We start from the raw sequence: 27531 nt of genomic DNA, 5'->3' as shown, positions 1-27531 counted from the left end.
GGTGGGCGGTTAAACTGCCGTTTGCGCCCTCAAACATGCCAGCGGCCCCTTCCCCACCGAGAGCAGTGCCAGAGATGCAGGGGAGGAGGGCCAGAGGGAAGTTACCTGTTGAGGAATGAGAGTGGGGGTGGGGTAGCACCTGAGGCATCTCAGGTGGAGGCAGCTGGCATATTGGTTGTGCCCAGGCACCGTGCCAACTTACAGGAGCAGCTCTCGTCTCTCGGCTAGAGAAATAATGCCTGTGTTGCTCTGCCCCTGATCACAGGTGATGGCTTCTCCAGCCTTTTCCTTACCCCGGGAGACTCTGCCTTGGAGATGATTGGGGGGGGGGGCACCTCTCTTCCCTGCAGATGGGGCAGAAGATCTCATGGGGTCAATGCCATCTGCCCTCTGGCTCACTGGGGGGCCTCAGGGTCTTTGTTTCTGTTCAGAAGCTGTATCTTTTCTCATCCCTCCGTGGGACCCAGCTGCCCTGCATTGGGTGGGTGTGGATGAAGCAGTTGGGGGAATAGGGGGTCAAATGGACTCGCGGCTCTGCAGATGATCAGGAATGTTAAGGATTTGTCTTTAAAAAGCAAACTACAGGGGCGCCCGGGTGGCTCAGTCGGTTGAGTGTCCGACTTCGGCTCAGGTCGTGATCTCACAGTTCGTGGGTTCGAGCCTGCTTTCTTGCTCAGAGCCTGGAGCCTGCTTCGGATTCTGTGTCTCCTTCTCTCGTTGCCCCTCCCCCGCTCACGCTCTGTCTCACTCTGTTTCTCAAAAATAAATAAACGTAAAAAAATTTTTTTTAATAAAATAAAAAATAAAAAGTAAACTACAGGGGCATCTGGGTGGCTCAGTTGGTTAAGTGTCCGACTTCAGCTCAGGTCATGATCTCATGGTTTGTGGGTTCATGGGTTCGAGCCCCGCGTCGGGCTGTGTGCTGACAGCTCAGAGCCTGGAGCCTGCTTCGGAGTCTGTGTCTCCTCCTCTCTCTGCCCCTCCCCTGCTCACGCTCTGTGTCTCTCTCTCTCAAAAATAAATAAGCATTAAAAAAAATTTAGAAAGTGAACTACACAGGGGCGCCTGGGTGGCTCGGTTGGTTGAACGTCCGACTTGGAAGTTGGCTCAGGTCATGGCCTCTCGGTTCGTGATTTCGAGCCTTTGAGCCCCACATCGGGCTCACTGCTGTCAGCACAGAACCTGCTTCGGATCCTCTGTCCCCCTTCTCTGCCCCTCCCCCCACTCATGCTGTCTTTCTCTCTCTCCAAGAAAAAAAAGAAAAACAAAAAGTGAGCTACACAAATAAAAAAAATAAGATCTGGATCTGATTTAAGCTCCTCTCTATGGAAGAGCTCCTTATGACGCAGGAGGTCACCTTAGGGTGGGGAAAGCATTGTCCTGCTGATGCCTTTGGAACTGTTCCCAGTCTCTGGGGGACTGGTTCACAGAACATCTCCCCCCAGTCTCCATGTGACGGGCCAAGCATCTTTCCAGTCATCATCCAGGGCTAATGCCCAGTTCCTTGACCTGGACATACCTGTATGTCTTAACCTTCAGATACATCCCTGAGCCCAGATCCGGGTTTGAATTTCAGCATTGCTGCTCTTAGATCAGGCTAGTGGCTGTTGCTCTCTGAGCCTTAACTCTTTATCTCTGAAATGGGGCCGAGAATGCCCACTTCCGCAGGGTTGTTGAGAGGGTCAAATTAGAGACTGTGAGTAAAGCACTTGCTGATTCCCTTCTCCTGAGGTGGGCACAAAGTGGGGCAGGGAAGAGACCCTGCCTCAGGGGGAACCCCACAGGGAGAGGAAGGGCAGAGTCTGTATAGTTGAGTCAGAGTCCTGAACGGAGGAACAGAAGCTAGAGGCCCCAGGCTGCAGGCTCTGAGAGGCTCGGGAGGCGGTGTCCAAGCAGCTGGGGGGAAGCCACCCCTCCTCGCACTGCCCCCTCCCCTACACAGGGCCTGCTGCCTCCCATGCCCATCCTGGGCAGACAGCCAGGCAGGGAGCTGGCTGAGTGCCCACGTGTGCTCAGCGGCCAAAAGATGGGCACCGTCCAGTTGGCAGAGGGAGAGGCAGCTGGCCCAGGATGGGAGAAGTCAGGGTGCCGACTGGGGTCGTGTGCCCAGACGGTGTGTCCGAGACACCGCTCTTGGCTGCTCTCCTGAGCTATCCTGCTGGAGCTGGGAAGGCCCTCCCCTCACCCCCCCACCTCCTGCCCTGGCCCTACCACCTAAGTTACGGCAACTGGAGATTAATCTGTAAGGGGCATTTGAGACTAGCCCCTAGCCAGGCATGTGGCTGGCTCAGGGGCAGGCCTGCGGGCGGGCAGGAAAATGGGAGAGCCTAGATTAAGGTTGCAACCGGGTAGACCAGGAAGTGGGGAAACCGGTTTGTCATTTGGGCCACTTGGGGTGGGGTCTTCTCTCCCGCCTCTCTGCCTGCCTGCCACTCTGCCTGGCGTCCCACAGTGAAGAGGTGTACTGTGTCCCTTTTCTGCTCCATCTAAACTGGCTTTGGGAATGCCAGGAGCAAACAAAAGGGGCAGGGGACTCAGTCCACCTTCCCCTCCCCAAGAGAAGCTTGGGAGAGGAGGGACAGGACAGAGAACAAGAGGGAGAGAGGAAGCAAGTAACCAGAACAGGAGGAGGGGTCAGGGTCAGGGTCAGGGTCTGTGCCGGTCAGAGCTGGAGAAGTCTGTGGAGCCAACAGGTAGGCCAGGGTGGGCGGGGAGGGGGTGGGAGTCGAGCGGGGGCGGGGCAGAGCTGGTGCTCTTCAGGCTGCCTTGGAAGTGGCAGTGGCATCTCCAAGAGAGGTGTGAGAAGGGGCTCGAGCGCCCGGCTTGGGGGTCCTACTTGACAGATGAGCAGACTCCCCTCCCTCCCGGCACGGGCCTCTGCAGTTCCAGCAGATGCCTGCAGGAGGGGCCGCAACCGGAGCTGGGGGCAAGGAGACAGCCCAGCAGGGGGCGCCTGGGGACTGGGTGCCTGCGGCAGAGCGGTGTCTAAGGCGCGGGGGAGGGGGGTGTCCCGGTCGAGGCAGAGGAGGGTCCAGACTCTTCCCGCATCGGGCAGCTGTGGCTTCCGGAGGTCACCTTGGCTGAAAAGTGGCCCCCGAGTCCCCGCGCTCCGCCTTTGCCTCCCTGCCCGGTCCCTCCCCAGATGCTTTTCCCACCCAAGGCGTGCCAGGGCTCGGAGACCGAGAAGTCCCCCACCCTCGAGGTGCACCCCTCTCCCCCGAGGCCGGTCCCGGGCCTCAGGGATTCATCTCTATCGTGGCGAGAGGATTGCATGGGGTGGGAGAAGCAGGTGGAGCAGGGAGGGGAGCGTGAGCGCGCCCCGCACCCCAGGCCCGGCCGCGCGCCGCGGGATCCCGCCGCGCAGCTGGAGGGCGCGAGGCGCAGCGCCCCCTCCCCTCCTCCGCTCCCCGCCACCCGGGGCGGCCCTTTGTACGTTCCGGCCACACGCGGGTGCCCGCGCCGCGCGCGCTCCCGCCCGCAGTGACACACCCGCGCCGGCCCGCGCGCGCGCCCCCCCACACATACACACACACATACACACACACTCGCTCTCGCACACTCGGTGACACGCCCGCGCGCGCGCGCACCCACACGCCCGGCCGCCGGCGCCCTCCCAGCTGGTCCACCCCGGCGGGGCCCGCGCCCCCGGCCCGCCCGCCTGGCACCGCGCCCCGGGGCTGGGGCCGAGCGAGGAGCCCGCGAGGCAGCGAGAGGGCGAGCGCCAGGCAGGCCGGCCCGGGGCCCCCGCCCCCCGCGCCCCCGCCCGATGGGGAACGCTCCGTCCCAAGGCATGTCCCTGTCTCTCTCCTCCCTAATGTGCCTCCATGCTTAAGTGGAAGGTATTTCTGTTTTCTTTGTGTGTTTTCCCTTCGGCCGGGGGCGGGGGCGGCGGCCGGGCCGGGGAGGCGGCGGCCGGTGGGGCGAGGGATGCTCGGGGCGCAGGTGTTGGGGGGGCAGGGGACCGTGGCGTGCGGGCTTGGGAGACGGACCCGGGCGACAGGAGTCCTGGGACCAGAGGGGGTCAGGGATTGGCGAGGCTGGAGACCGAGCGGGGAGGGCCTCGTGATGCCCGGGGGAGGGGGCCCGAGGGGTGAAAATTTAAAGGGGTACGTGTGGAGGGAGGAGGGGTGGAGAGAAGGAAGGGGGATGGACGGTGAGGGGAGTGGGGGAGGGGAGTGGTCCATCCGTGGTGGAGGAAGAGAATGCAGGGGACGTGAAGGGGACGGAGAAGTGGGGGGAGCCTCAAAGGCCTCTCTTTCCCCCAGGTCCCAGAATGGGGTGAACACACTTGGACGGTGGTGGTAGGCGCTTTGCGCCAGCCCCCCAGGGAAGGAAGGGGATGAGTGCATTCTGGGGTTGGCTGTGTTGCCAGGATACAAGCCTGTATTCCCCCCGCCCCCCTCACCTCGAGGCCCTAGCCCTGGAGACCTTAGAGCCTAGGCAGCAGTTGCTGAAACTGGGGACCAGCTCCCCGCTCAGCTGGCGGGTAGGGAGGGGCCATAAGAGGGAGTGGCTGGGGGGAGGGGCTATTTGATCTTAAGCCCTCCCCCTGCGGAGGCCAGAGGGCAGGGGAGGGCGCCCCCAGCTGGGGGGAGCATCCGGGGTGAGTGAGGAGGTAGGGACCGCTGGGGGCTGAGGGGCAGAGGGCGGGGCTGGGGAGGGACGCGCCATAGCCCCCCCCCTCCCCTCCCACGCACCCCCCTGCTACGTCAGAAGCTCCCGGGCCAGCTCCGAGTCCTGTCGGTGGGGGCAGCAGGATGCTGGTGGAAGCAGAGGGGGCCGGCCGGGTGCCTCCGCAGCTCGGCTGGCAGGGCCCGGCGGGGCGTGTGCGGCTGCTAGTGCTAGCCCCCCCGCCCCACCCCTCCCCATGCAGCCCTGGCAGTGCCTCCGGCGCTTTGCCCTGGCCTGGTGGGAGAGGACAGCCGAGGGCAGCGCGCGATCTCCCAGGGAGGAGGCCGGACCGAGGGACCCCGGGGGCCGAGGGGAGCCAGGTGAGCAGGAACAGGGATTGTGCAAGGAGGAGGTCCCTGACTGTTTTTCCCCTCTCTCCAAATACTATGGAAGCAGGAGGTCCTGCAGCCCCCAACTTTAAGGGAAGTGTTTTTCCCCAGTGGCGGGGAGGGGGGGGCACCTGACTGAGGCGTTTCAGGAGATGTTGGAGCTACGGTTGTTTGGGGGGAAGGGGAAACAGATGAGGATTGGCGGTGGGGGATAGCTGACCAGACTTCAGGCTTGTGGGTCTGAATGTTGCTTGGTGGGGGGTTTGAGCACTTTGCGGGGTAGGATACCTTATTCCGGACTCTGGCTATCTTAGTCTGGGTGACCTTGAGCCTATTGCTTTGCTGTCTAACTTCGTGCCTCAGTTTCTCTCATTCCCGTCCCTATCCTTCTTGCTGGTTTGAAAGAATGGATGATGCATTTGGTGGAGACTGTCACTATGAAAATGTGAGGCTCTGTCATTATTGGTGGCAGCTGTCATGGTGGGGTGGTTTTTCTGGCGTGGTTAGGCGTGTGTATGTATGTGGGGGGCAGTTTGGGTTTATGCGTGGGGGGGTGGCTGGTTCTGGTTGGTGTTGGGGCCACTGTGAGCAAGTGTCAAGGCCTGGCATTCACACAGGAAGGAGGACTCCAGGGGAGCTAAGAGTTGTTGGGCTAGAGACTTAGCTGGTGGCCTGGTGTAGAAGTAAGGCTTGGGGGTGAGCGCTCTGGGCGTAAGGGGAGGGGGTTGCAAGAATAAGACCCCCCCCTCCACCCAGATTGCCTGGCACCCAGACACCATTGGCAGCGAGTGCAAAGGCTTTGCCCTGGCTTCTTGCCACCATGCCTTGGGGACAAGAGGGTCTTTGTCCAGTGCCCCCCCCAACCCCCACCCCGTTCCTTCCGCCCTTACCATGATGGCTGATTCTCTGTGATGACCCTCAGGGCTCAGATGGAGACGTGGGTCCCCCATGTGCTCTGGGGATCTGGAAGAAACAACTGTGGTCCTTGGGCAGTGCCGAGTGGAGAAGGGGGAACTCTCCTAGGGGAAGGATCCCTGGGAATGAGCCATCGGGAGCCCTGCCTCCACCTCAGGCCTTCTGCTTGCCTCCTTGCTTAATGGGGGGAGGGTCGGGTGGAGGGGGGGAGGACTCTGGGGTCTTCATGGTCTGATTCCTGCCGGGCTCCAGGTTTCTCAGAGATGTACAAGGTGCAGCATTGGGTGCTGGGATGCAGAGCCTTAGATGCTCTCTCTTTCACTCTTTGGCCAAGGACCCACCCTGGAAAAAGGGTTTAATTAGAACCATTGATTCCTTCTTTGGCTGCGGGCATTGATCTCAATGGTGTGGTCAGAGCTGGGGGTGGGGGGGTGGCATGGCTGCTGTCTGCCCGGTGCCAACTGGGCTCTCTCTGACAAAACCTAAGCTTAGGAGGGAGGGGGCTGGGCTCTTTAAAGTGGTGGGTCTATTTGAGCCCCACCCCCACCCCAGGTCAGGTCTTTGGGGGAAGAAGGGTGCTGGGGTTGAGGATTTGAACAGCGGGAGGGGTGTTTGGGGCTCAGGATCATCCTGAGTGGTGGGCCTGGGGCTCTGGAATGGATGGGCAGCTGTGGGTGGGTGGGATCCTGGGAAGGGGAGTCAGGAGATGACAGGGGGCCTGTGGGCGCCGGGCAGGCAGAGAGTTCAGGGGAAAGACCGAGGGCTTGCCATGAAAGCTTCTCTTTCGAGGAATCCCAAGCACTTATCTCCTCCAGCCCTGGCAAGGAGATCCAATTTCTTCTTTTACTCGTGTCCTCAAGGCACAGAGAGGGACAGGGACTGCCTCAGAGGCCCAGCAGGCCTGGGTGTGGCCTTTGAGCCTGGCTTCCTGACCCGGTGGCCCCTGCCTAGGCACAGAGAGCTGAGGGTGAGGCTTCTAGCAGCCTCGAGTCTGGTCTCTGGACTTGGTGGGAGGTGGGGGACAGCTTGTGCCCCCCAAGCCCCGGCGGCCTGCCGTGGGTGGGCTGGTGCAGGTGCAGGCTTCAATGAGCCACTCAGATGCTCTTTGAAGAATCCCTTGTTGGCTTCCTAGGGCCCATTCGAGCAAAGATAATAAAAATCTGGCCGTCAGCGGGTTTGAGGGCTGCACTCGCTTCCCCTTCTTTCATTCCCAGCTCTGAAAAGCAGAGATGAAGGCTTTGGATTTGGCTGCTGCCCCGAGGGAGAGAGGGAGGGAGGCAGAGGAGGAGGGACTGATTTCCTGGCAACCCCTGGAATCGCCGGGGAGGTGGGCAGAGGGGCAGGGGCCTGGTCCCCAACTCCTGCCAGACAGCCTCCAGGCCTCGATGGGGCTCCTATGCCTGATACCCAGGCCCCAGCTTTGTCCTTCAGTCCAGAGGCTGGGAGCCCTCCCTCTCTGCTCCGCTGCTCCCACCATCCCCACCCTCCCCTCTCCGCTCTGCCCTTCAGTCTGCCCCCCTTCCTCCCCTGCCTCCCCTCTCTCTACCCCTCAGTTTCTCCTGCTCTGCACTTCACTCTCTCTCTCTCCCCACCTTGTCTCCCCTTTCCTCACTCTGTCTGCCCCCTCCCATCTGTTTGCCTTCCTCCCCCCAGCATTGGTCCTGCTTTCTAGGACTGTCTGGAAGGTTGAGAAGCCAAGTTGGGGGTGGGGTGGGGTGGGTGGAGGGCAGCCGCAGCCATTGGAGGGACAGGCCTGGGTTGACTATTATGGTCTGTCAGGTGCCATAGTTATCAGAGTCCGAGCGGAAGGGGCTGCTGAGCACTTAGAGATGTGTGTGTAGTGAAGGGCGCTGTCCCCCTCCCCGCACCACAGCGGGCACCTTGCCCTGACACTGGGCTTCAGACACTCCAGTTCTCCTGCCGCCTTCTGCTGCTTGGCTGCCGGAAACCAGCGCCTCTGGCTTCAGGCCCCTCTGCCCCTCTAGCCACACGCGGTCCCAGACATCGCTGCCGCCCTTGTCCACTCTTCCCATCACTGCCACCACCGTTTCCAGGCTCAGAGGTGGGAAGGGAAGGGTCTGAGAAGCCCTTCGCCCTATCCCTGCCCCTCACCCCCAGTCTCTGGTAGGCCTTCCTGGAGCCCCATTTAGGCCCTGTGCCCTCTTTGCCACCTTGTCCACCTCCCATATAAAGGACAAGACCCTCCGGAAAGAGCACTGGACTCTGAGTAAAGACACCTCGTTCCCATTCTTCCTCAGCACCCAAATGTCCCAGTGACCTTGAGCAAGTCCCTGCCTGGTGCGGGCCGCTTTCCTCACCTGTGAAATGAGGGGGCGTGGGCTGGATCATCTCCAAGGTCTCTTCTGACATTCCGTGGATGTTGTGTCTCTCTTCTGGGTGATTTGCATATGCTTTGCATATATTAATGGTGCCTGCTTGAAGGGGGAAGGTGCCACCCACAAGGACCAGAGTCCCACCCACCATTCCCACTTCCCTTGCCCATTGGTCCATGCTTTCACTGCTAGAATCTCCCAGGGGACGGAAGCTGAGGCCTGAGCATTCCCCGGGGAGGTGGGTCTGGGCCCGCAGCTCCAGACATGCCCAAGGTAGGATGGGGGGTAGCCCTAATGGAGGGGATCCCTACCCTCATCACTCCTGCTACCAAAGGCCCAAACAGGGAAGCCAAGGGCTGTGTGACTTTATCACAGTTGCCTGTGGCTACCGTGGGGTGTGTGAAACCCCACTGAAGCTGGCTTGGGGGCCTCCCTTCTCCATTCTCAGGGCCTGAGCACCCACTAGATGCTAAGGCGCTTAGCTAGGTGTACGAATTCCTTCTCTCGCTTCAGCTACCATCCACAGCCCAGGGCTGGTCATTCCGTCTTGTACTCCTGCCCACTTCTGCTCAGGCCCCTGGGCTCTGGGTATGTGTGGGTTGGAACTTGGACCTGAGAGCTGGTCACTGAGGGAGCACTCGTTCACTGCATATCTGGGCCCTGCCTAGTTACCACACCAAAGGTGAAGCCCCGTGCTCCCTATAAGGGTCACAGATGTCATCAGGGAGAGAGAATCTGCTGCCCCGGGTTCTGTCCCCACCTCCATCAGCCCAGCAGCTCTCTTGAGGACTGCCCCCAGGGCCGCCTCCCCTGCCACTTGGCCTGTGCCCTGTGTCTGGTGTGGGCCAGTGTCATGGGTCCCAGCCTCCAGTCCTGCTTCTGTTGCTCTGCCCCCTAAAATGCCCATCACCCGGGACAAGACTGGGGTAAAAATTGGCAGCCCGGAGAAGGTAATGTCGGGTGACCGAGTAAGGGGGAGGACATCTGAAGACAGAGCAAAGATGCGCCCCACCGCCAAGGAGGACTGAGCCAGAGGAAATGGAGCAAGAGGGATCAAGGTTAGATTTAGTCTTAGCGAGAGGCCGTCCCAGGGGGCAGATTAGTTTCTGACCATGGGAATGCTGGGAAGATTAAGTGAAATCGTAGATGAAAATGTCCAACACATAGCCCGATACGTATTAAACACTCAGTAAATGGCGTGGGGGGAGAGAACAGATGTTTCTGAAACCGGCAAAGACCCTCCCCTAACCTTGAGACTCAGGCTTTTGTAGGGGATGAGGAGTTGGAGGGACAGTTCCCAGAAGAGCTGTCTCTCCCACATTCGGGCTCCTTTTCCACCAACGCACCCCTCCTGCCTCACGCATGCCCTGGGCTCAGGGCCCAGCCACCCTGGCATACCCTGGCCTCATCCTCTCTGCCGCAGGTGGGCAAACAGAAGGGTTTGAGGGCGAGAAAAATGTACTTCTACCCTTCCCCCAGTCTTTGCCCAGGACAGCTTGAAAGGAAACAGGCCCACGCTGTAGTAGGAGGAATAGAGGTTAGGAAAGAAAACCTCCCAGAGTGTGAAGGGGGGGCGGTACTGTAAGGTGGGGAGATCCGGTGGTGTTTTGCATCTTTGACCTCAGTGATAGGTGTGTGTGAGCATGAGTGGGCTGATGTCGTACCTAGGGGCAGGGGACTGGTTGGCATGACCTTTGAGATGACCTTTGGGCCACCCTGAGGAGCTTGATAGATCCAGTTTAACCTCCTGTGGCTGTTGTGGTTGGCAAAGTACAGGGGTCCATGATGGAGAGGGGTCCAGACCTGCTGGGGAGGAGAAGGGGACAGGGTAGTCACTCTTTAATCCCCCAGGGCAGAAAGGTGACGGGCTGTGTGAACAGCAAGCATTGGACCAGTATCAGGTTGCCTGCCTTCCCTGCTGCTGTGTGACGTTAGGCGAGTTAGTTGCCCACTCTGGTCTTCAGTGTCCTTGGTATGGGAAGAGAGGGTGGAACCAGAGAATCTCTAAGGTCTCTTCCAGCTGTCACAAGTTCTAGCTACTTCCTCTCCCCTGAGATAATACATGCCTCGCCACAGAGAGGGTGGGAAGAATATTTCCGAGCTCCAGCGAAACCGGGTAAAATGGAGATTTGGCCCAGGAGAGCATTGGCACAAGCGCTTGAGCGCGGGCACACCCCTCCCCCCGCCCTTGCAAACAGTCCCTCATTCTCCAAAGGCACATTGTGCCTAAGTCTACCTTCTCAGCCCGGCGGATGGATAAGGGAGCGGCTAGAAGATTCAGCCATCTGAGTCATAAACTCAGTTTTCTGCTCATCCCAGCAGAACTCATTCCATTCCATTCGGAGACTCGAATCCAGTCCGGATTTTCCTTCGCAGAGGCCCTACCCGCGGGTGGCTCCTCTCCCCCACAGCCTTTTTCTGGTTCCGGGTGGCCTCCGCCACCTGGCCCAGTTGACTGCATGTCCCGGTATGGAGTCACGGAAGACCGGGAGGGAGTTGGGTTTTCGCAAGCCTGCCTGCCTCACCTCTGCAAACATCCTCAACCCAGCACACCGGCTTCTTTTCCGCCCCAGCTACAGAGCTTGCTGGAGCCCTCAGACCCAGAGACCCCAACCGAGAAGTCCAGACCCAGAGACCCCTGTGGAGACGCCCTAGCTAGAGCTGTTTGTGCCGAGCAGGCTCCCCACACCCCCAGGGCCTGTGATAATTGCAGACACAGCGGGCATCTGTGGCGTCACCCTAGGCCCCAGCGTCTGCCTCATTGGGGAAGAATTAATGATTCCATCTCATTGGGAAGGCATTCCACGGCTCACTGAAGCCTTTTCAGAGGAAGACTCAGCGCTCTGCCTGCTCTCCTGGGCTGTCCCCTGCCCACTTCGCTCCCCCCCCCCCCCCCCCCCGCTTCCTCCCCCCCAGGGCTAGGCTGGCCTGATGAGTCCCCATTCCCTTCCCAGCCACTTTGTAAGTAAAAGTTAGGGCTCTGCGGAAAAGTGAGGGCCTTTAGGACTGACATAGACTCTCACCTTGCCAGCCCCCTGACTTTCAAGACTCTCCCTAACGTGGGTGCTCCGGGGATTTCTGGAAATTAAAAGAAGGCTAAGGGGTGAAAGGCTCCCTGGAGCCTCTTCCGTGGGGGAGGAGGGAGAGCAGGAAAGGGGCCCCTGGAGGGCCAGAAGTCACTTAAAGATGAAGCCCAAGAGATCCTGATCCAGCTCCTGTGGAACCCAACAGCTCACCCCCCCCCTCCCCTGGTCCCTCCCTGACCGCTCTGCAGCCCGGAGTTAGAATCTTCTGCCTCCTAGGATGGCAGGAAGAGGACGAGGCAGGAAGAGACTGGAGCAAAGCCTTCTCTTCCATTTGTTGTCCTTAAGAAATAACTTATACTGTAGCATGGCATGGAAGGAGGGGAGACAGCCAAAGCCTGAGGAGGACAGAAGGGAGCCAGCTTGGCTCAGGGGTCAAGAGCTCAGGCTCTAGAGTCAGACCCATGTGTGTGGTTTGGGACAAGTCATTTTGCCTCTGAAGCTCACTTTCTTTCCTCATCTGTAAACTGAGGCCGATGACAGTGGTTTCCTCACAGGGTGGGGACCAGGATTAAATGAAGTAACTTAGGTAACCTTCCTAGCACATCGTAAACCTTCACCAAATAGTAATTTCTTTGTCTTCATATTCCTCAAGTCCAAGGGGGACTTCTCTTCCTGGAGGAAGGGGCGTACATGAGAAAACCTCTTTAGTTTTTTTCTAAAACCCAGATCCTCACCTCAGCTTATCTGGGACTGGGTCCCCAGAGCTGCCACTCAAGGCTGGTGGTGGGAAGGAAGATAGGCCTCCTGGGTCTTCACTCCCCTGCCCCACCCTGCGCCCTCTGTCCATCCGTCCCTTCCACGCGCGACCCCCCACCCCCACCCCACTGCCTTGTCCAGGAAGCCCTCTGGGGCTAGATCCCTACGCGAACATTCTTGATTTCTTCCCTCAGTCAATGTCCCAGCATCTGGGTCCAACAGCTGTTTCTCCCTGGGATGCCTGCGTCTTGGGTAATCGGTGGGAAAATTGGAACCATGAGATTGGCAGGGGGCTCTGAGCACTCTTGCAGCCAGACGTGATGCGGGTATGGATGGGTCTGAGCCAGCCAAGGGAAGGCTGTGCCCGAGAGGGTGCCCGGCCGCAGTGTCTTGGGGGGGGGCGGTCTGAATGCCGCGTGCCCCGGGAGGAAAGGCAATAGACAGGTATCAGAGCAGGAGGGGAATAGGGTGCCGTTAGGAGGGTGCAGGATGGGGGGGCCGCAGCCGCGAGGGACCTCTGGGAGAGGGCCTGCACCCTGGGCGTTGGGTGGGTGTGGAGGCAGGAGTTAGGTGTAGCGCTTCAGGCAGTTTGAAGCAGGGGTGCCATTCCCCGCCGCACAGCCCTCAGCAGAGTGCGAGTGTGTGAGTGCTTGTTGGGTGTGAAATGCCTCTGTTTCCTCCTTTGCAGGCAGAGGAGGGAGCCCCTCCTCAGGGTTAGGGGGTGAGTGGAGCAGATGGGGGTCTCGGGCTGAGAGAGGGCTGTCAGCAGGGCAATGACGGCAGGCCCCTCTGACTGTGAACCCACCAGCCTTCCAACCGGGGGTGACCTTGGTGGGGAGACACAGATGGGCGCTCCAAGGTGCTGTCATGGGGATCTTATGTGGGCACTCCAGTAAAAAGCCTGCCTCTGCTTCTGGGAGGAGAACCAGGCCTGGCTTGTTGGCTGTCTGTCCTGGGGCCCTCCTTCTGAGGACCTCATGTTTTCTGTGTTGTCCTGCTGTCTGTCCTCTTGTCTGTCTCCCACCAGTGTCTCTGCCCCTTCAGCCCCTGCTCTTCCTCCAACACCCAGTCTCTATCCCGCCTGCCCCCCGGCCCCCAGTGACCCCTAAAGGCACAGCTCCTAAGGCTGTGCCTTGCCCTGTCCCTGCCCCCCTCCACCCCCATGGCCCAAGGCCCCTGCCCTGGCCCATCCCATGTTGGGAGCCCCACCCTGGGCCCCTTGCTCTCTCCAACTCCTCCCCTCTGGCTCTGGGCATTCATTCACGACTTTCCTCCTTTCCTGTCCCTCACCCAGGGCTCCAGCGTGCAGCGGGAGGGAAGGCTCCAGGACTCTGTTCCCTCTGTTTAAAGTCTCCAGGTTAGTAAGCCAGGAGGGAGGCCTCCCCCCACCATCCTGCCTCCCACTGCTCCTTAGCCAAATGCCTCTCCCCAGCCTAGAGGGCCAGAAATGGGGGAGGGGGGGCTATCCCTGATGGGCCCAGGCCTTTGCCAGGGGAGGGGGCCGCAGAGACGTGACTCTGGGGAGGGCAACTTGCCTGGCAGAGGATATGTCTGTGTGTGCATGTGAGTTAGTGCGTGTGTATGCATGTACATTATGTGCTGGCTGCAAAGCCTCCGTATAGTTGGGGCTGGGAAGGGGGGAGGAGGCAGGAGCCCTTTGCTGAGGGGACTGGTGGCCTGGGGAGAGGGATTCAGGAGCAGGGGGCCCTTCTTATGGAGGGAAGCCCGTGTTCCAGCAAAGGCCAGAGGGTGGGAGATGGGACACGGGACCATATACTGCTCAATACAAGTCTATTTGGTTTATAGGCACTTGGAAACCTGTGATCTTATTTCAACCATTCAATTACTCATTCATTTGTTCATTCATTCATTCGTTCCTTAAATAAAGATTTATTGAATACCTTCTCTGTGCCAGGCACTGGGCTAAGCTCTGAGTCCAGCAGTGAGCAAGACCGATAAGAGTTCTTTCATTGCTTAAGTGGTGAGCAAATAGAGGTTAAGGAGTTGGCTGAATTCACTAGCTGTGGAGCCTGGGGCTATGGCTTGGCCAGCTGACTGTGGAGTACCTGCCCCCGCTCCAGGACTGTGACTCTGTGTCCCTGTCCACCCCGGCTCCCCTGCTGGCAGCTGCTCTGTACTTTATGTCCCTGTAGATGTCCCTTGACCTGATGCCGCCCCTCACACAGTGTGCCCCCCACCAAGTAAGCAATGATTGAGGCCTCAAGTCCCTGGGGACCCTGGAGACTGTGGGCAGCATTGTCCGGCCAGTGCTGAGGTCACTTCAGAGGGCCTCAGGGAGCCGACCCCCTACTTCTGTGCCCAGGACCGGGAGACTGGAGCACTGGACTTGAGAGACAGCCTGACCTGGATTCAAATCCTCACTTAAGCCATTTATTTCCTACCTGTGTGGCCCTGGGCAAGCCACTTTCCCTCTCTGAGCCTCAGTGTTCCTGCCTGTAAAATGGCAGGGTTGTTGAGATTACAGGAAAAACAGCAGCTGGCCCAGGGCCTGGCCTAGAGCAAGGGCTACCCCATTGCTGGTTCCCTTTCTGCCCGCACCCCCTCCCACCCTGGGGTCGGGCAGCCTGTGCCCCGTTATTGTCTGGTTGCTGCCCTGCCCCCCCCCCTCCGCCCCCCACCTCAGGAGAGGGGCTGCAGGATCTCCATCCTGGCTGTTCGCAGACTCAAGTCCTCCAGTGCTTCTCCATCTCTCTGAAGGATGCTTCAGCCTCAATCTGGGCGGGCAGCTGGGGGAGGCAGCCCTCCTTGCCACTGTGGCTGCTGCCGCCGCCGCCTTGATGGCTTTTTAATAACTTTGCTCGGAGACAATCTGCAGAGCGCTCGTTTGTCTGCCTCTTAATTAAAATTACCGTTTTCCTAAAAGAGCAACGAGGCTGCTCCCCTCCCTCCCCAACCCGTGGCCGCTGCCTGAAGGAGGCAGGAGCGACTCTGAGGCTGCAGCCCTTCTCCTCCGCCCCCGTCCTGGTCACATGGGCCGACCCCCCCTTCCCCACACCCACAGCAGAGGGGCTGAGGCTCAGCTTTCCTGGTGGGCTTGGGGGTAAGGAACCAGAGCCTGAATGCGCTGCTCTCTCACCCACCCTTTTCTGGAATACTCCCAGAGACGGGGGAGCTCAATCCCTTCCAAGACTTACTTCCCCCAACCACCCTGTCCTACCTGCCCATCCAGACTGGACTAAACGGAGGTGGGTTTTGGCCAAGCGTGTGAAAGATTATTAGAATGCATGGGGTTGGGGGGCGGGGGGTGGTGGGAGGCACCCGTGGACGTGGACACGGTGGGGTCAGCGCTTCGCCATCGACTCTGGTTTCAGTTACCGTTGACCTCTGAGATCCCTTTGTGGGCTCCGAGTCGACAAGGGAGCGGAGGCCTGGCCAGGCGGGGGCTCATTTAGTCCTTGCTGAACTGGGGGGCAAAATCATCCCTGGCAATAATGAAAATACTAAGGACCGATATTTATTGAATGTTTACTTGATAACACGTGGGCCATGTGCTGGGCGAAGCTCCGTGCGGGTGTTAGCTCATTTTACCCTCACGACTGGCCTGTGGCCTCCATGCTATTGTCTCTGTGTTGCAGGGGGAGGAGACAGACCAGAGAGGTTAAATAACATGCCCCAGGTCACACAGATAATCCATGATGGCAGCCTTGGGCCTACTCCCCCTCCTTCCATTTTACTCGCCACCCGAAGCCCTTCTTAAGGTCTAGCCTCAGTCTCTCATGCGAGCAGGATTCTTCCGCAGTTCAGGCCACTGAGAACTGACTCTGAGGTTCATCCCCACCTTTCTCGTCCCACCCCATTCCTGGCTCCACCCCTGGGGCGTCCTGGGGGGGCTCCGGACCCTGGAGTGGAGGAAGGTGGGGGGAGGGAGAGTAGAAGTGAGAGCCTTCCCGTTTCCAGACCTCCTTTCCTCGGGCACAGTTCGTCTCCACGTGGGGAAAAGGCTATGGGGCCAGGGAAGAAGTGACTCAGTGACTCAGTTGTGACCAAGCAGATGCTGCTTGGTTTCGAGACCAGGGGAGGTGGCCTTCCACTGCAGTTTCACTGGTGAGGCCCACCTGATAAACCATTCCGGAGGAGTGGGACGCGCCTGGGGTCTGGAGATCCAACACCAGGGAGAACCTTCTTGATGTCTGTGTCTCCATCACCTCCCATTAGGCCCGGCCCATCTCCTCTGTGAACTTTTGCTTCTGTGACTCCTCTTCCAGGAAGAACCCCCCCCTTTGTCACCTCCTCTTCTGCTCCTCCCTGACCACCTCCAGGCCTGCCCCACTGAACTCCCTGTCACATCCTTTATGGTGGAACTGACTAGTGCACTTTTACTCTGGCGGGGGGCGGGTGGAGCTACCGGAGGGCCTTCAGGGGCAGGAAACGAGTGAGGTGGTGGGTGAGGACAATGGGGAGCAGGTGCATGTACATCTTAAAGACATCAGAGAAACGAAACACCACCACCAGCCAAACAACATACCCATGCCCCAGTGTGGCCCCAGTGTGATCCTCACTAAACTCATTCATTTATTACGGTTCCACACAGAGTGGATGTGTACCAATCGTTTGTTGAGTGAATACATGATCGCACACGTAGCTAGGCGTGGTGCTAGCTACTTTACATAGTTCATTCTTCCCGTCTTCCCAGGGTGGGCACTGTTTCCCCCATTTCGCCATCGGGGAAACTGACATCCAGAGAAATAAAATGACTTATTTGAGATCACGCGTAGGTGAAAGGGCCTGGGCAAGATTTGAGCCTTGGCTGGCTGTGTCATTCCTGCTCTGTTTGGTCGTGGGCATGCGTGCGTGTGACACGTTGATGCATGCATTCAGCACCTGCCCTGGGTAACAGGGAGCACTTGTGTGGCCAATGGCCACCTGGTCGCCAGCCCTAAGTGTCTTGCGGAGAGGTAGGGTTGAAGGAGGTGAGGGCTGCAGAGGCAGGGAGGGAGCGGGTGCCCCTCACCCCAGCACACCCCTCCTCCCTTAGCTTCCGGTCCCATCCCAGAAGCCCGGGGATGGTGGCGTGGTGACAGGTGCCGAGCTGCAGAGATGACAGCAGTGCTGATTCCCCCATAATTACTGTCTGATGAGACGCCAGAATTAGCCACCGCACGAGCATGGGATGCAGATATGGGGCACGGTGCGGGGAAGCAGCTGGGGGTGAGGGAGGCTCTCCCTCCAAGCCTAGGACCCTCCAGCAATAGGGCAGGGACGGCACCGGGGAGGAGGAAGTAGAATAGAAAGGAGGAAGCACTGTGTGGTTAATATGCATCAGATATTACTATGTGGGCTGTGGTTTTCCAGTCCTCAAAGTGGCTAAGCATGCCCCTGAGATGGCTGGCTGCCGGACAGGGCACCAAGGGCCTCAGGCCACTAAGCAGAGACTCACGGGCAGAGCAGGCTGCCCACTGAGTACACCATTTGGTGCCTGGAGCTTGGATCTGACTTGCTGGGGTTGTGCGGGATATAGTTGCCGGGAAGGGGCTAAGCCCCAGAGCAGACTCCTTGAGTCACATGAGCCAGGCCAGGCACCAGAGGACAGATGGAAGTGCCTGGAAGGGGCAGGCAGGTTCAGCTGACCTTGCCAGAAGAGTCATTCATTCCAGGGAGGAGGAGTCAAGTTGGCCCCCAAAGTTGGAGGTCAGGGGAGGCCTGAGAGTTAGTTGCAAGAGGTAAGGGAGGTGTGTTTGGTCCCAGGGCAGGGCTGGGGATGTCCTAGGCACTTGTTACCCCGGCGTACGTGCCGGGGGGCAGGAGGAGGGCCGGTGAGGGCAGAAGCAGAGAGGGGTCATCTGGGCTGCTTGGACCTCATCGCACCACGGGAGCAGTTTTGAAGACCACCAACTAAGAGGGCTGGTGGCAACAGGGGGCTCGCCCAACAGACGGCAGTGCAGTTGGTTGGGGGTGGGGGAATGAAACCAGGCCGCAGAAGGAAGGACCTGAGGCGTTGGGCTCAGAAGAGGAGATTCAGATTCCAAAACCTTCCTCCTGCTCTGAAGGGAGAGGTCAGGACCCGTCCCCGGGCCCCTCTGAGGGCTGTGGGCACAGGCTCTGGCTCATTTCAGGGCAGGAGGAACCCCGCACGATGATTGACCACTTGGATGTAATGAGCTCTCCATTCCTGGGGGAATCCAAGCCCTGGCTGGATGGCATTCCTGAAGTAGGAAGAGCTTACAGTTCTCCTGTGGCAGGGGGCAGGAGGCCTCTGTAGTCACCTAAGGTGTGAGAAGGGGATTGAGGGAAGGTAGGGGGGTGAGAAGGTGGAAGTCTGTGGAACATTCTGCCCAGACTGAGCGTCTGTGGCCCTGGAACAGCTCTGCTCCCTGCCCCGCCTCCAGCTGTCCCAGTTCCGCCCTGGGGATAGCCTCCTTGGATCTTCTGGGGTGTGTGTGTGGGGGGGTCTCCCCCAAGAGGATGGGGTTGAGGGCTCTGTGCTTTACCCACGAGGAGGGCTGCTCTAGTATTCCCCTCTCGGGGAGTTGCGTGGGATACAGGAGGCTCTGGCCCAGTGGCTGGACAGCGACTCAGGATCTCCCTTGCTGAGCTGCAGGGTGTACACGACACAACGGGGGGCTGGGGCTGGGCTGAGAACCCCCCCCCAGCTGAAATGAGTCTCCTCTCCTTGTCAGTTCTGATCCTGGACGAGGTACTCATCCTGCACCTCCTTTTCCTCCCCTGTAAAGTGAGAGAGAGCAACCCCACAAGGGAACCCTGAGAACCGAGTGAGCAGAGGCCACAGAGCCCCGGCAGACTGTCCTGGGTGTGCGGGGTTGTTGGGGTGGGGGGGGGGCAGTGTCACTCAGGCCGGTCCGCGCCTCCCACAGCACCCAGATGGATGGGTGGTTTACTTGAGAAGAGACGGTTGGAATCTTCGAGTCCTGCAGGTGGAGGCGGAGGCTGCTTATTGCTTCCTTCTCCCGGATCGGCTCTGGTGGGAGGGTTCAGGTAAGACAACGGGGACAACTTCTGAAAGATGCCCCTGGCATCTGAGCAGGCTTCCCAAGTCAGGCGGGAGATCTGAGTTTCCTGCCTTCTCCCGGCCTCCACCCTCCAGAGTCTTTCTGGGTCCTAACCTGGTGTGCCCGGGGAGAGGAATGACAGGGGCGCAGATCTGACAGTTTGTTCTCTCTTGGCTTGCAAGGCAGTGGAGGAGTTAACCCACGAGGTGAGGGCTGAGTCTTGGAGGCCAGCGGCCTGTCCTGCACGCTTTGGCAGCCGGTGGAAGCGGTCGAAGGCACACAGGCCCCTCACCCTGGCGGAGGAGGCTGAGCACCTCTAGAGGTAGAATAAAGGCTAAGCGTGTCCAGTCCTTGGCCTTGGCTCGTTGGCTAAACAGCGGTCAGGGTGGAGCGGCCTTGAGGTCAGTGGACCCATCCCTCTATTTCAAGAAGGAGTGTAAACACCTCAGCGAGGAAACCCTGAACTTGGCAAAGTAGGAGAGGGGCCGAGGACGTAGCTTCCCCGTGAAGCTGTAGCTGGATTCAGGTTAGGCAAACGGGGTCCCCACTGTCTCGTACTCCGAGCTGGAGCTGGATTGACCCGGCACTCGAGGGAGCCCCCAGATGCACTGGAACCTCTTGGAGAGGGTCTTTTTTTTTTTTTTTTAATGTTTGTTTATTTTCGAGAGAGCGCAAGCGGGAGAGAGGCAGGGAGAGGGAGGCTGAGGATCTGATGCAGGCTCTGAGCTGACAGGCTGACAGCAGGGAGCCCGACGCGGGGCTCGAACTCACGAACCGGGAAGTCATGACCTGAGCCAAAGTCGGTCGCTCAACCGACTGAGCCACCCGGGTGCCCCGTGGAGGGGGTCTTAAATGTACACGACGTGTATGCACGGGCACAGTGTGCTGTCTTGTCCCCGTGGCACCTGAGAGGGCGGAATGGGGATCCAGGGTGGCGTCTGGGTGGTGGCTCCAGGCCTGGCTGGGCCTGGGTGGACCCCTCTGTGTGTAGATGCCTGTGGGGGGTGCGGGCGAGGCAGTTTGTGACTGGGTATGGGTTGGTGAGCACGTACTGGGCAGTGGGCGGGCACCACGGTGCACAGGTATGATGGCAGAAGCTGAGCGAGCTGGAGGCACCGAGGCCCCTGGCTGTTCCGGTGGCGGCCGAGGGAGCTGTCTGGGTGCTGGCAGCGAAAAGGCCTCCTAGACAGGGGCTGACCCCAAGAAGGATGGTGTCTGTGAGGAGGACACGGAGGAATCTAGCAAGCCTGGGGCTCCTGCCCAGCATTTACGAGGCCCTCGCTGAGCACTGGGGAGCGCTGAGCACTGGGGAGCACTGAGCACTTCCCCGTGGGAAGATGGGAGTGAGGGATGGGGCTTCTGTCCCTCACTTCCCACACACTGGGGTCTGTCTCTCCCCCGGGGAACAGGAGGTCTCCTTCTGGGCATGCTCTTGGTCTGAGGCAGCTTTAGGGGCGTGGTCCCTTTGTCCACGCTTGCCGCCCTGGCCACAGCACCCTGAGGCTCGAGTGTCCCTTGGGAGAACAGGAGCTCTGGCAGCCTCTTCGGAGTGGAGGCAGAGCCGGGGCAGGGAGGGGGGACAGGCGCCTGCCTCCCTCCCTTCCCTCCCTCTTGTGCTCGCTCCTTCCCTTCCTCTCAGCCCGTGTTCCTCTCTGCTGCCTCTCCAAGGAGATGTAGAGCTGACAGGACACCTTCCCCGGGCGCGTGATGGTGGAGATGCCATGCAGGAGTTAGCTTGTTAACGCGGTGCCATGTGGGCACACGCCAGGGCTGTTCCCAGCTTTTCCAGCAACAGCTTCAGACCAAGGGTGACATGCTCCCCTTTGCTTCTCCGCCCCCTCCCTTCCCGGGAAGTCAATTAGCCAGATCTTCATTAGTAGCTAAAAGGCAAAACCCTACAGTGCGGGGCCTGATAAAACTCTGACAATCGAGTGAAAGGAAATCAGGCAATGGGGCAGATCAGGAAGGAACTGTCCCCCACACGCGTCCTTTGTGCAGTGCATAACCTGCATGCCTGTCTACTGGGTATTAGTAGCTTTAAAAAAAAAAAAAATGAGAGGACTGAGGCTCAGGGAGACTGCTAACCTACTCAAGGTCACACAACTAGCCAGTGGCAGAGCTAGATTTACACAGAGCTTCCTCACCCCCAACTTCAGCAATTTTAGGTCATGTCCTAGCCTTGCCTGCTTCTGGGGGCAGTGCAGGAAAGAGGGAGGGCGGCTGGCTTGTTGGCCAAGGAGGGGGAGTCTTGTTTGAGGCGTGTGGTCAGGGTGCCATGTCGGGACCCTGATTTCTGTGCGGTCAGCATCCCACTGGGCTGGGCTGGGCACCTGGGGGTGTGCCTGGGCCATGACCCACAGCTCTTCTCACTTTGAGACCAAGGTTGTTGTGGTACGTTTTCCATCTTGCTGCTGATTCCTCCTAAGGAGATGGTTAGACGGTGTCCTCCTGGGGCCTGGGGCCTGGAGGGGGGCTCCCTTGGCAATTGTTTTCTGGGAAGCGGCATAGTGGAATGGAAAAATCCTTGTCCCTGGAGGCCAGGATGCCTGGGTTCCACTTCTAGCTCTGTCTCCAGCTCCTGTGTGGCTGGATCAGGGCCACTCTCTGGGCCTCGGTTTCCTTCCTGTGAAGGGCATTTGGCTGGAGGAAGAGCAGAGAGTGGTCACTCCCAGCCTGCTGTGGGGAGGGAGGCCTCACCTGGCCAGGGCTGGGGGGGGGGGGTTCAGTGCGGTGTGGCCTGAGGACTGGGGAATTGCCCTCCCTCCCTTCAGGGAGCCCAACTGCCCTTTCTCTTTCAAATCCAAGCTCTACTGGGAGCAGCTGGGACCCAGCGCCCCTCCCCGCCCCCAACAGCTCCTCCTAGGCAGGTGAGCTCTCCTTCCCCCAGCCCTGAGGAGGTCCCTTAATTAGATTCCAACTCGTTTACCAACTAAGTGGCCTTCGGTGGGTTTTAAATCTGCGTAAATTGGTTTGTGTTTTTCTGCCTGCATGAAGCTGTGACTGGCAGGGCCCTGCACCCTCCCCTGCCTCCTGGCTCCCTCTGGGGCTCTGGCGCTCCCTGCCCCACACTCCTCCTGAGTCTCCCTGCCCGGATTCCCTGGGGGCTGGGGTAGCAAAGCTCCCTGGGCATGGGGTGGGGGTGGAAGGGCTCCACGGGCACCGGCATGGGCCACAGTCCTATTCCCCCTTTTCCTCCTCCTTCCCAGGCTGACGGGAGTCCACATGTTGACTGTTGTGAAATCGCTCAACCCCCAGGACCCCCCTCCCCCGCCTCTGACACCTTCTTGCCTTGCCCACCTTCTCCCCACTGCCGCAGTGTTCAAGCAGTGGTCCATCTAGGACCACCTAGGGGGGGATGGGCTCCACCTGGCCTCCTCCCACTTCTCTGTCCTCCCCCTGACACCTTGGCGCGAGGAGAGCTGCCCTTCTCTGGGGACCCCGTGAAGACAGCCTGCCTGGCCTTGCCCCTGTCTCCCTAGTGTCCCTGCTCCTAGTCACCAGGAAGTCACCTTTATTGTCTAACCATCACCCCCATGCTTTCAAGATGGCTCCCTTCCCTCCCAGGCCTCCCTTTCATGGGTTCCCCTCCCCCTTCCTCTCTGTCTTCCCTGCCAGACCAGACAGGCTGTCCTGAGGTGGCCTGACGCTCAGGAGGGTGGTGCTGGGGCGGTGGGGGATGGGGAAACGAGGGGGTGCCAGGGTGGGGGGTTCTGGCCCCCTGCTCTGTGCCAGGAAACGGACAGGAAGCCCCGTCCCTAATCCTCAGCCTGGCCAGCCTCCTCCCCTCCAACCGCCCCCACCTCTGAGCCTCTGTTGGAGTGACAGGGAGACTCAACAGGGCGCTGGGCATTAGCAATTTGGGGGGATATTACACAGGAATGTTTACAGAAAGGCAATTGCCCGGAAAATGACTTTGGTTGCTGTGGTATGGGGCGGAAAAGATGGTTTTAGAAAACAGACACAGATGGGCTTCTGCTCCAAGGACCCACAGACAGACAGCGGGGACTGAGGGGCACGGGCACACGAGGAGCACAGAGCCAGGGCCACCCAGCGACAGAGAGCCCAGCGGAGGGTGTGGGGCGGGACAGGGGATGATCACCTGACCTGATCCAGGTTCCTGGACCCTCTGCCAAACTTGACCTTTGTCCTCTGGCCTCTGACCTCCCAGCACAGTGTGCTTCCTGACTGCAGCAGGCACCCAGCAGGATGGAGTTGTCAGGCACAATTGGTAGTGGCAGTCGCCTCGGGGCTCCTCCTGGGTGACTTGGGCTCCTCTTGCTTTGGCTGCGGACGGTGGGACGGGGGGGGGGGGGGGGGAACCTCGAGCTGCAGAGCTGCAGGTGTTCAAGCGTGTGTGTGTGTGTGTGTGTGTGTGTGTGTGTGTGTGTGTAGCACTTTAGGGTCTAAGCCAGGCCTTCCATTCTTCCAGCAATCTCCATGCACCCCTTCTCTTGCCCTGCCTGCGGGCCTCACCAGGATCTAGCCCCGCCCCCCCCCCAACCCGGGGACCTGTGAGCTCCCTGAGCTGGTGCCCAGCCCCCACCTCTGCCCAGGCAATGGATAGGGCACACCTGGGAGGCCTCTCAGGTCCCCAAGGGAGGGGCCTCACCTAGCCTCCTGATCTCCAGGGAGAGGGTGACAGGGACCTGAACTCTGGGTCTTGAGCTTGGGGTCCTCACTGCAGGGGCCCCAGAGAGAGACCCCTCTTTTCCGGAGCTTGTTGCTTCATTTTACTCTCGACTTCCTCCCCTTCTCTGCTGTCCTTCCCTCTCCCTCCCCCCTCCTCTTCTCCTCTTCTCTTCCTCTGAAGATGATGTCATGTGTGACTGTTGCCCAGTGGCAGCCAGAGGACAGAGTAGATGGTGACATCTGGGGTAGAGACACCAGGTGGGGATGGGCTTGATGGCTTATGAGATGGTGTCACTAAAACTTGGGGCTCTTCATTCTCATCAGGAGTTACAGTGATCTCATGGAAAAGAATGCAGAGGAGGATAAAAATAAATCAGGCTCATAAATAAAGGTGGAATTTGGAACTGGTGGAGCAAATAACAATGTCGCCGTCTTCCCAAGCGTCTGTGCCTTTATCCTCAGCCGGCCACTGGGGGCGCCCACCTCCTCCCCGCCACCCCAGCCTCAGGCGTGTGTCCCTTCCCCATCGCCCAGACGGGAAGGCTGAGCTGAGGGTGACAGAACGCCCTTTCCCTACTTCTCCTTCCCCTCCTTCTGAGCTGGATTTCACCAGTCTCAGGTATCTTCTCGGCAGCCTGAATCTCTGACTCAAAAGTTACGATTGGCCTTGTACACCTGGGTGTCCTTGGAGAGGTGGCAAACCCTCGGACCCCAACTTATCTCTCCGGCTCCCCCAACCCCCCATCCCTCAGGGGCCTTCAGTCCCAACATCCCTTCCCCAGTGTACCCCAGCTCTGCTCCTCCTCCACAGCCTTCCTGCCCTTCCCCTGCAACTCCCACACCCCTGCCCCGGTAGAACCCAGCCCTGCATACCCCCTCAAGGCCTCTCTGTCCCATCTGTCCCCTCTGCCACTCCCTCAAGACCCCTACCCATATGGATCCCTCACTGCCCCCTGCCACCTGCCACCAAACAGGAAGCATCGATCTGCTCAGGGACAGGGTGCCCAGAGCCTGCTGCTTGCTAGATTGGAATCGATCTCCAGGGCTTTTCACTGGGCTGCTCAGTCTGGGGAGGGTCACGGCCACTCTGGGGACTCGCTGGTGGCTGGAGCAGGCGCAGGGGGAATGGGAAGGCTGTCCTGCTAGGGGCCAACAGCCAATGTGCCAGGAACACCTTTAATTCAGAACGACACAGTTTCGCTTCCATTGTCTTGCCAGCTTCTCGCTCAGGGCAGGCAAGACAGGGGCAGGGTTTAGAGGTTAACATCCCGTTTTACAGATCAGTGCCCTCAGGCTCCGAGAGGGAAGAGTCTAGTGGACTGAATGAGTAACCAGAAAGGCTGACCGGGGCTCCTCAGGGAAGGAGCTGACTCATAACCCAGGGTGTGTGACTCTGACCTGGGGTTCTTTTCCTTCCAGTGCCCTGACCTCAAGTGCCTGGCCTGACTCCAAGGGAGAAGTTCAGGCCTGAGTCCTCTGAGCCCCACGGGCCACCTTCTCCTAAGGGCAACAGGATGGCCCTGCAACTAAGAAGCCCAAGTCAGTCCTCCCGGCCCCCTGGGGCCCTGCAGGAAGGAGGGAATATGCATTGAGCCTCACTCCTTTCCCCAAGCTAGTTTCTGTCTTTGTTAAATAAAGCCAAGGATCTCAAATCAAAGCCCCTCCTCCCCACTACCCCTCAGAGATAGCAGATTGTCTCTCCTGTTCCGCCCCCCTCTGCCAGCCCCCAGAATCCTGCCTCTGCCCTGACTCCTCCCTCCACCAATGCCCGGGCAGCGGACGGGTGAACGCTGACCTCAAGGAGGCAGGGACAGACCTGGCTTTACACTCTCCATCAGGGCTGCTCGGCAACCCCCTCCCCAGTGCACTGCCCGTGGTGAGATTTACAGGACTGCAGTCATAAATAGGGCTGCAAGCACATGTCCACTGTCCGCGTCTGCTCCCCCTCCGCTGCCCGCTCTAGCAGCCCGGACCCCTCCTTGCCAGCCCCGCCGTGCCCCTCTAGCTGACCTGGCAGAGCCTGGGTGACCCCTGGACCTCCCCATAGTCCCTGCTGGTCTCTGTTGGCTTCCACCCAAACATGCTAGGATGTCTCCCTAGGAGCTGGCATTGGGGGGGGTGGGGATGGGGGTTAGGAGCTCTTCTGGGTCCCAGAGGGCAGAAGGGCAGGAGCGGGGAGAGGAGAACTGGAGGCCCGTCCCCCGCACCCGTGTGTGTCCAGAGCCCTTGGAGGGCACGGCGAGCCTGGGTGGCACAAGGAGAGAGGTCCCTCTGGCTCAGGCAGGGCTGTGCCGGACTCTAGAGCTGGGGCTCCAGCAGCAAGGCCGGTGGGCAGAGAGAGGGCTACGGCCATGGAGGTACCCAGTGCACATCCCCGCTGGTGGTGGGGGTAAGTGGAAGAGAGAGAGAAGCTAAGGGTCATGGCTGGAGCACCTCCATCCTGGCCTCTCCTTCTCCTGGGTGATTATTCAGGTCATTCCTTTTCAGCCACATTCACTGGTACCCTGGATTGCCACCAGCCCCTCAAGGGCAGGGACTGGGCCTTCATGAAAATGGCCCCAAAGTTCCCAGCCTCACTCAATCAGGGGCCATCTTTGGGAATTTCCTTCAGATCAGGGACCGTCTGCACACTGTGAACTCAATATGTCGTTCATTAACTCCCTTTGAACCTAAATACATTTACTTAAAAGGAAACATTATCTCCTTACCTTCCCAAGGAATCATATCCATGAAATCAGTGGCTGGACCTTCTATTTGGAGTTTTCCTAATCCTTATGAAAATAAAGGTATGAGTGTTAAACTGTGAAACAGTGTTCCTTCCAAGGTCAGCTCTTGTGTCTCTGGACCTCATGCCAGAGGGAGGTGACTGCAGTGAGAGGGACAGACGCCCGGGGGTGGGGGAGGGAGGAGGGACCCCAGACCCAGTGCCAGGCTGAGGAGACAGCAGGTAAACAGAGAGGAGTGCCCCGTGCTGTTGTCATTGTTCTTATTAAGAGACAGTTGTTGAGAAAAGTGTGATGGGAGGGGATGAGGCAAACCTAAGAGATGTTGGGGTCGAATCTGGCCTGCACCACTCACAGTGGCTTTGAGCACATCACTGGACTCCTCTGACCTCGGCAGCCCCATTTCTGAAGTGTGGCCACAGTGATAACCCCCCCACAAGGGGTGCTGAGAGGCTCACAGGCCATAATGACGGCGGTGGGTGGGTCAGGCCTTTGGAAGCCGTGGAACTCTGTGTCTGTGGAAGCCATTCTTCCCTTAGTTTTGGTAGGAGGTGCTGGGTCCTCTGTTCCCCAGATCTACATGCCTCAGCCATAGCCTAGGGAGGAGTGTGGGTGTGGGTGTGTGTGTGTTAGGTGAGGGATAGCTTTTCCTGAAATGTGGCTGAATTTCTTCTGTCCTCCTGTGGTGCACAGGAGGTGACGGAGGCCTGGCAGCAGGCCTAATGCCCAGTAGATGTGTGGAGGGAGGGGGCTGACCGGGCACTCCAGCTGGATGGAACCTGGCTGGGTCCCAGCGTCCCCAGCCTCCTCTTCTTTGCCCCAGTTGGCCCTGTGAGTCAGCCCCTGTGTGGGTGCATAGTCTGCTGCAGGGTCCGACGCCCCCAGACCTAGGCTACGCTTGGGGACTGCGGCTTTGAGGCTGGTGGATTGTGGGGCTGGGGGTATGCCAGGGAGACTGTGTTTGTCTCCCTGCGAGGGACACCTGGCACCTGTTGTGGGTGACACCACAGCTGGCATGGGTGACACTCTGGAGCCACTGTCCCAGCTTTGAGGCTGGAGGATGCGAGACAGCAGGGCTGGGCCTGGCGAGGCCAGGACTTTGGGGCTGGTGGGCATGTGGGGAAAAGATTCAGAATTCCGCGTGGGGACCTCACCCCCCGGCCTTCCCTTTTTTCTGCTTC

At 59.4% G+C, this 27531-nt stretch overlaps 1 protein-coding gene across 1 annotated transcript in view; it reads left to right on the top strand.

Annotated features, from left to right (window-relative positions):
* The first annotated feature begins 4867 nt into the window (after positions 1-4867).
* SRCIN1 (SRC kinase signaling inhibitor 1) overlaps positions 4868-27531 on the top strand; it is a 65026-nt gene continuing 42362 nt past the window's right edge. The window contains exons 1-2 of the mRNA XM_032595709.1: positions 4868-4991; positions 13325-13387. Coding sequence (XP_032451600.1) covers positions 4868-4991; positions 13325-13387 — 187 coding nt within the window. The remainder of the gene's footprint in view (positions 4992-13324; positions 13388-27531) is intronic.

Source organism: Lynx canadensis, chromosome E1 (genome assembly GCF_007474595.2).
Source record: "Lynx canadensis isolate LIC74 chromosome E1, mLynCan4.pri.v2, whole genome shotgun sequence".
Classification (NCBI taxonomy): domain Eukaryota; kingdom Metazoa; phylum Chordata; class Mammalia; order Carnivora; family Felidae; genus Lynx; species Lynx canadensis.
The sequence above is the reverse complement of the archived record's forward strand: the minus strand, read 5'-3'. Positions and strand labels throughout refer to the sequence as shown.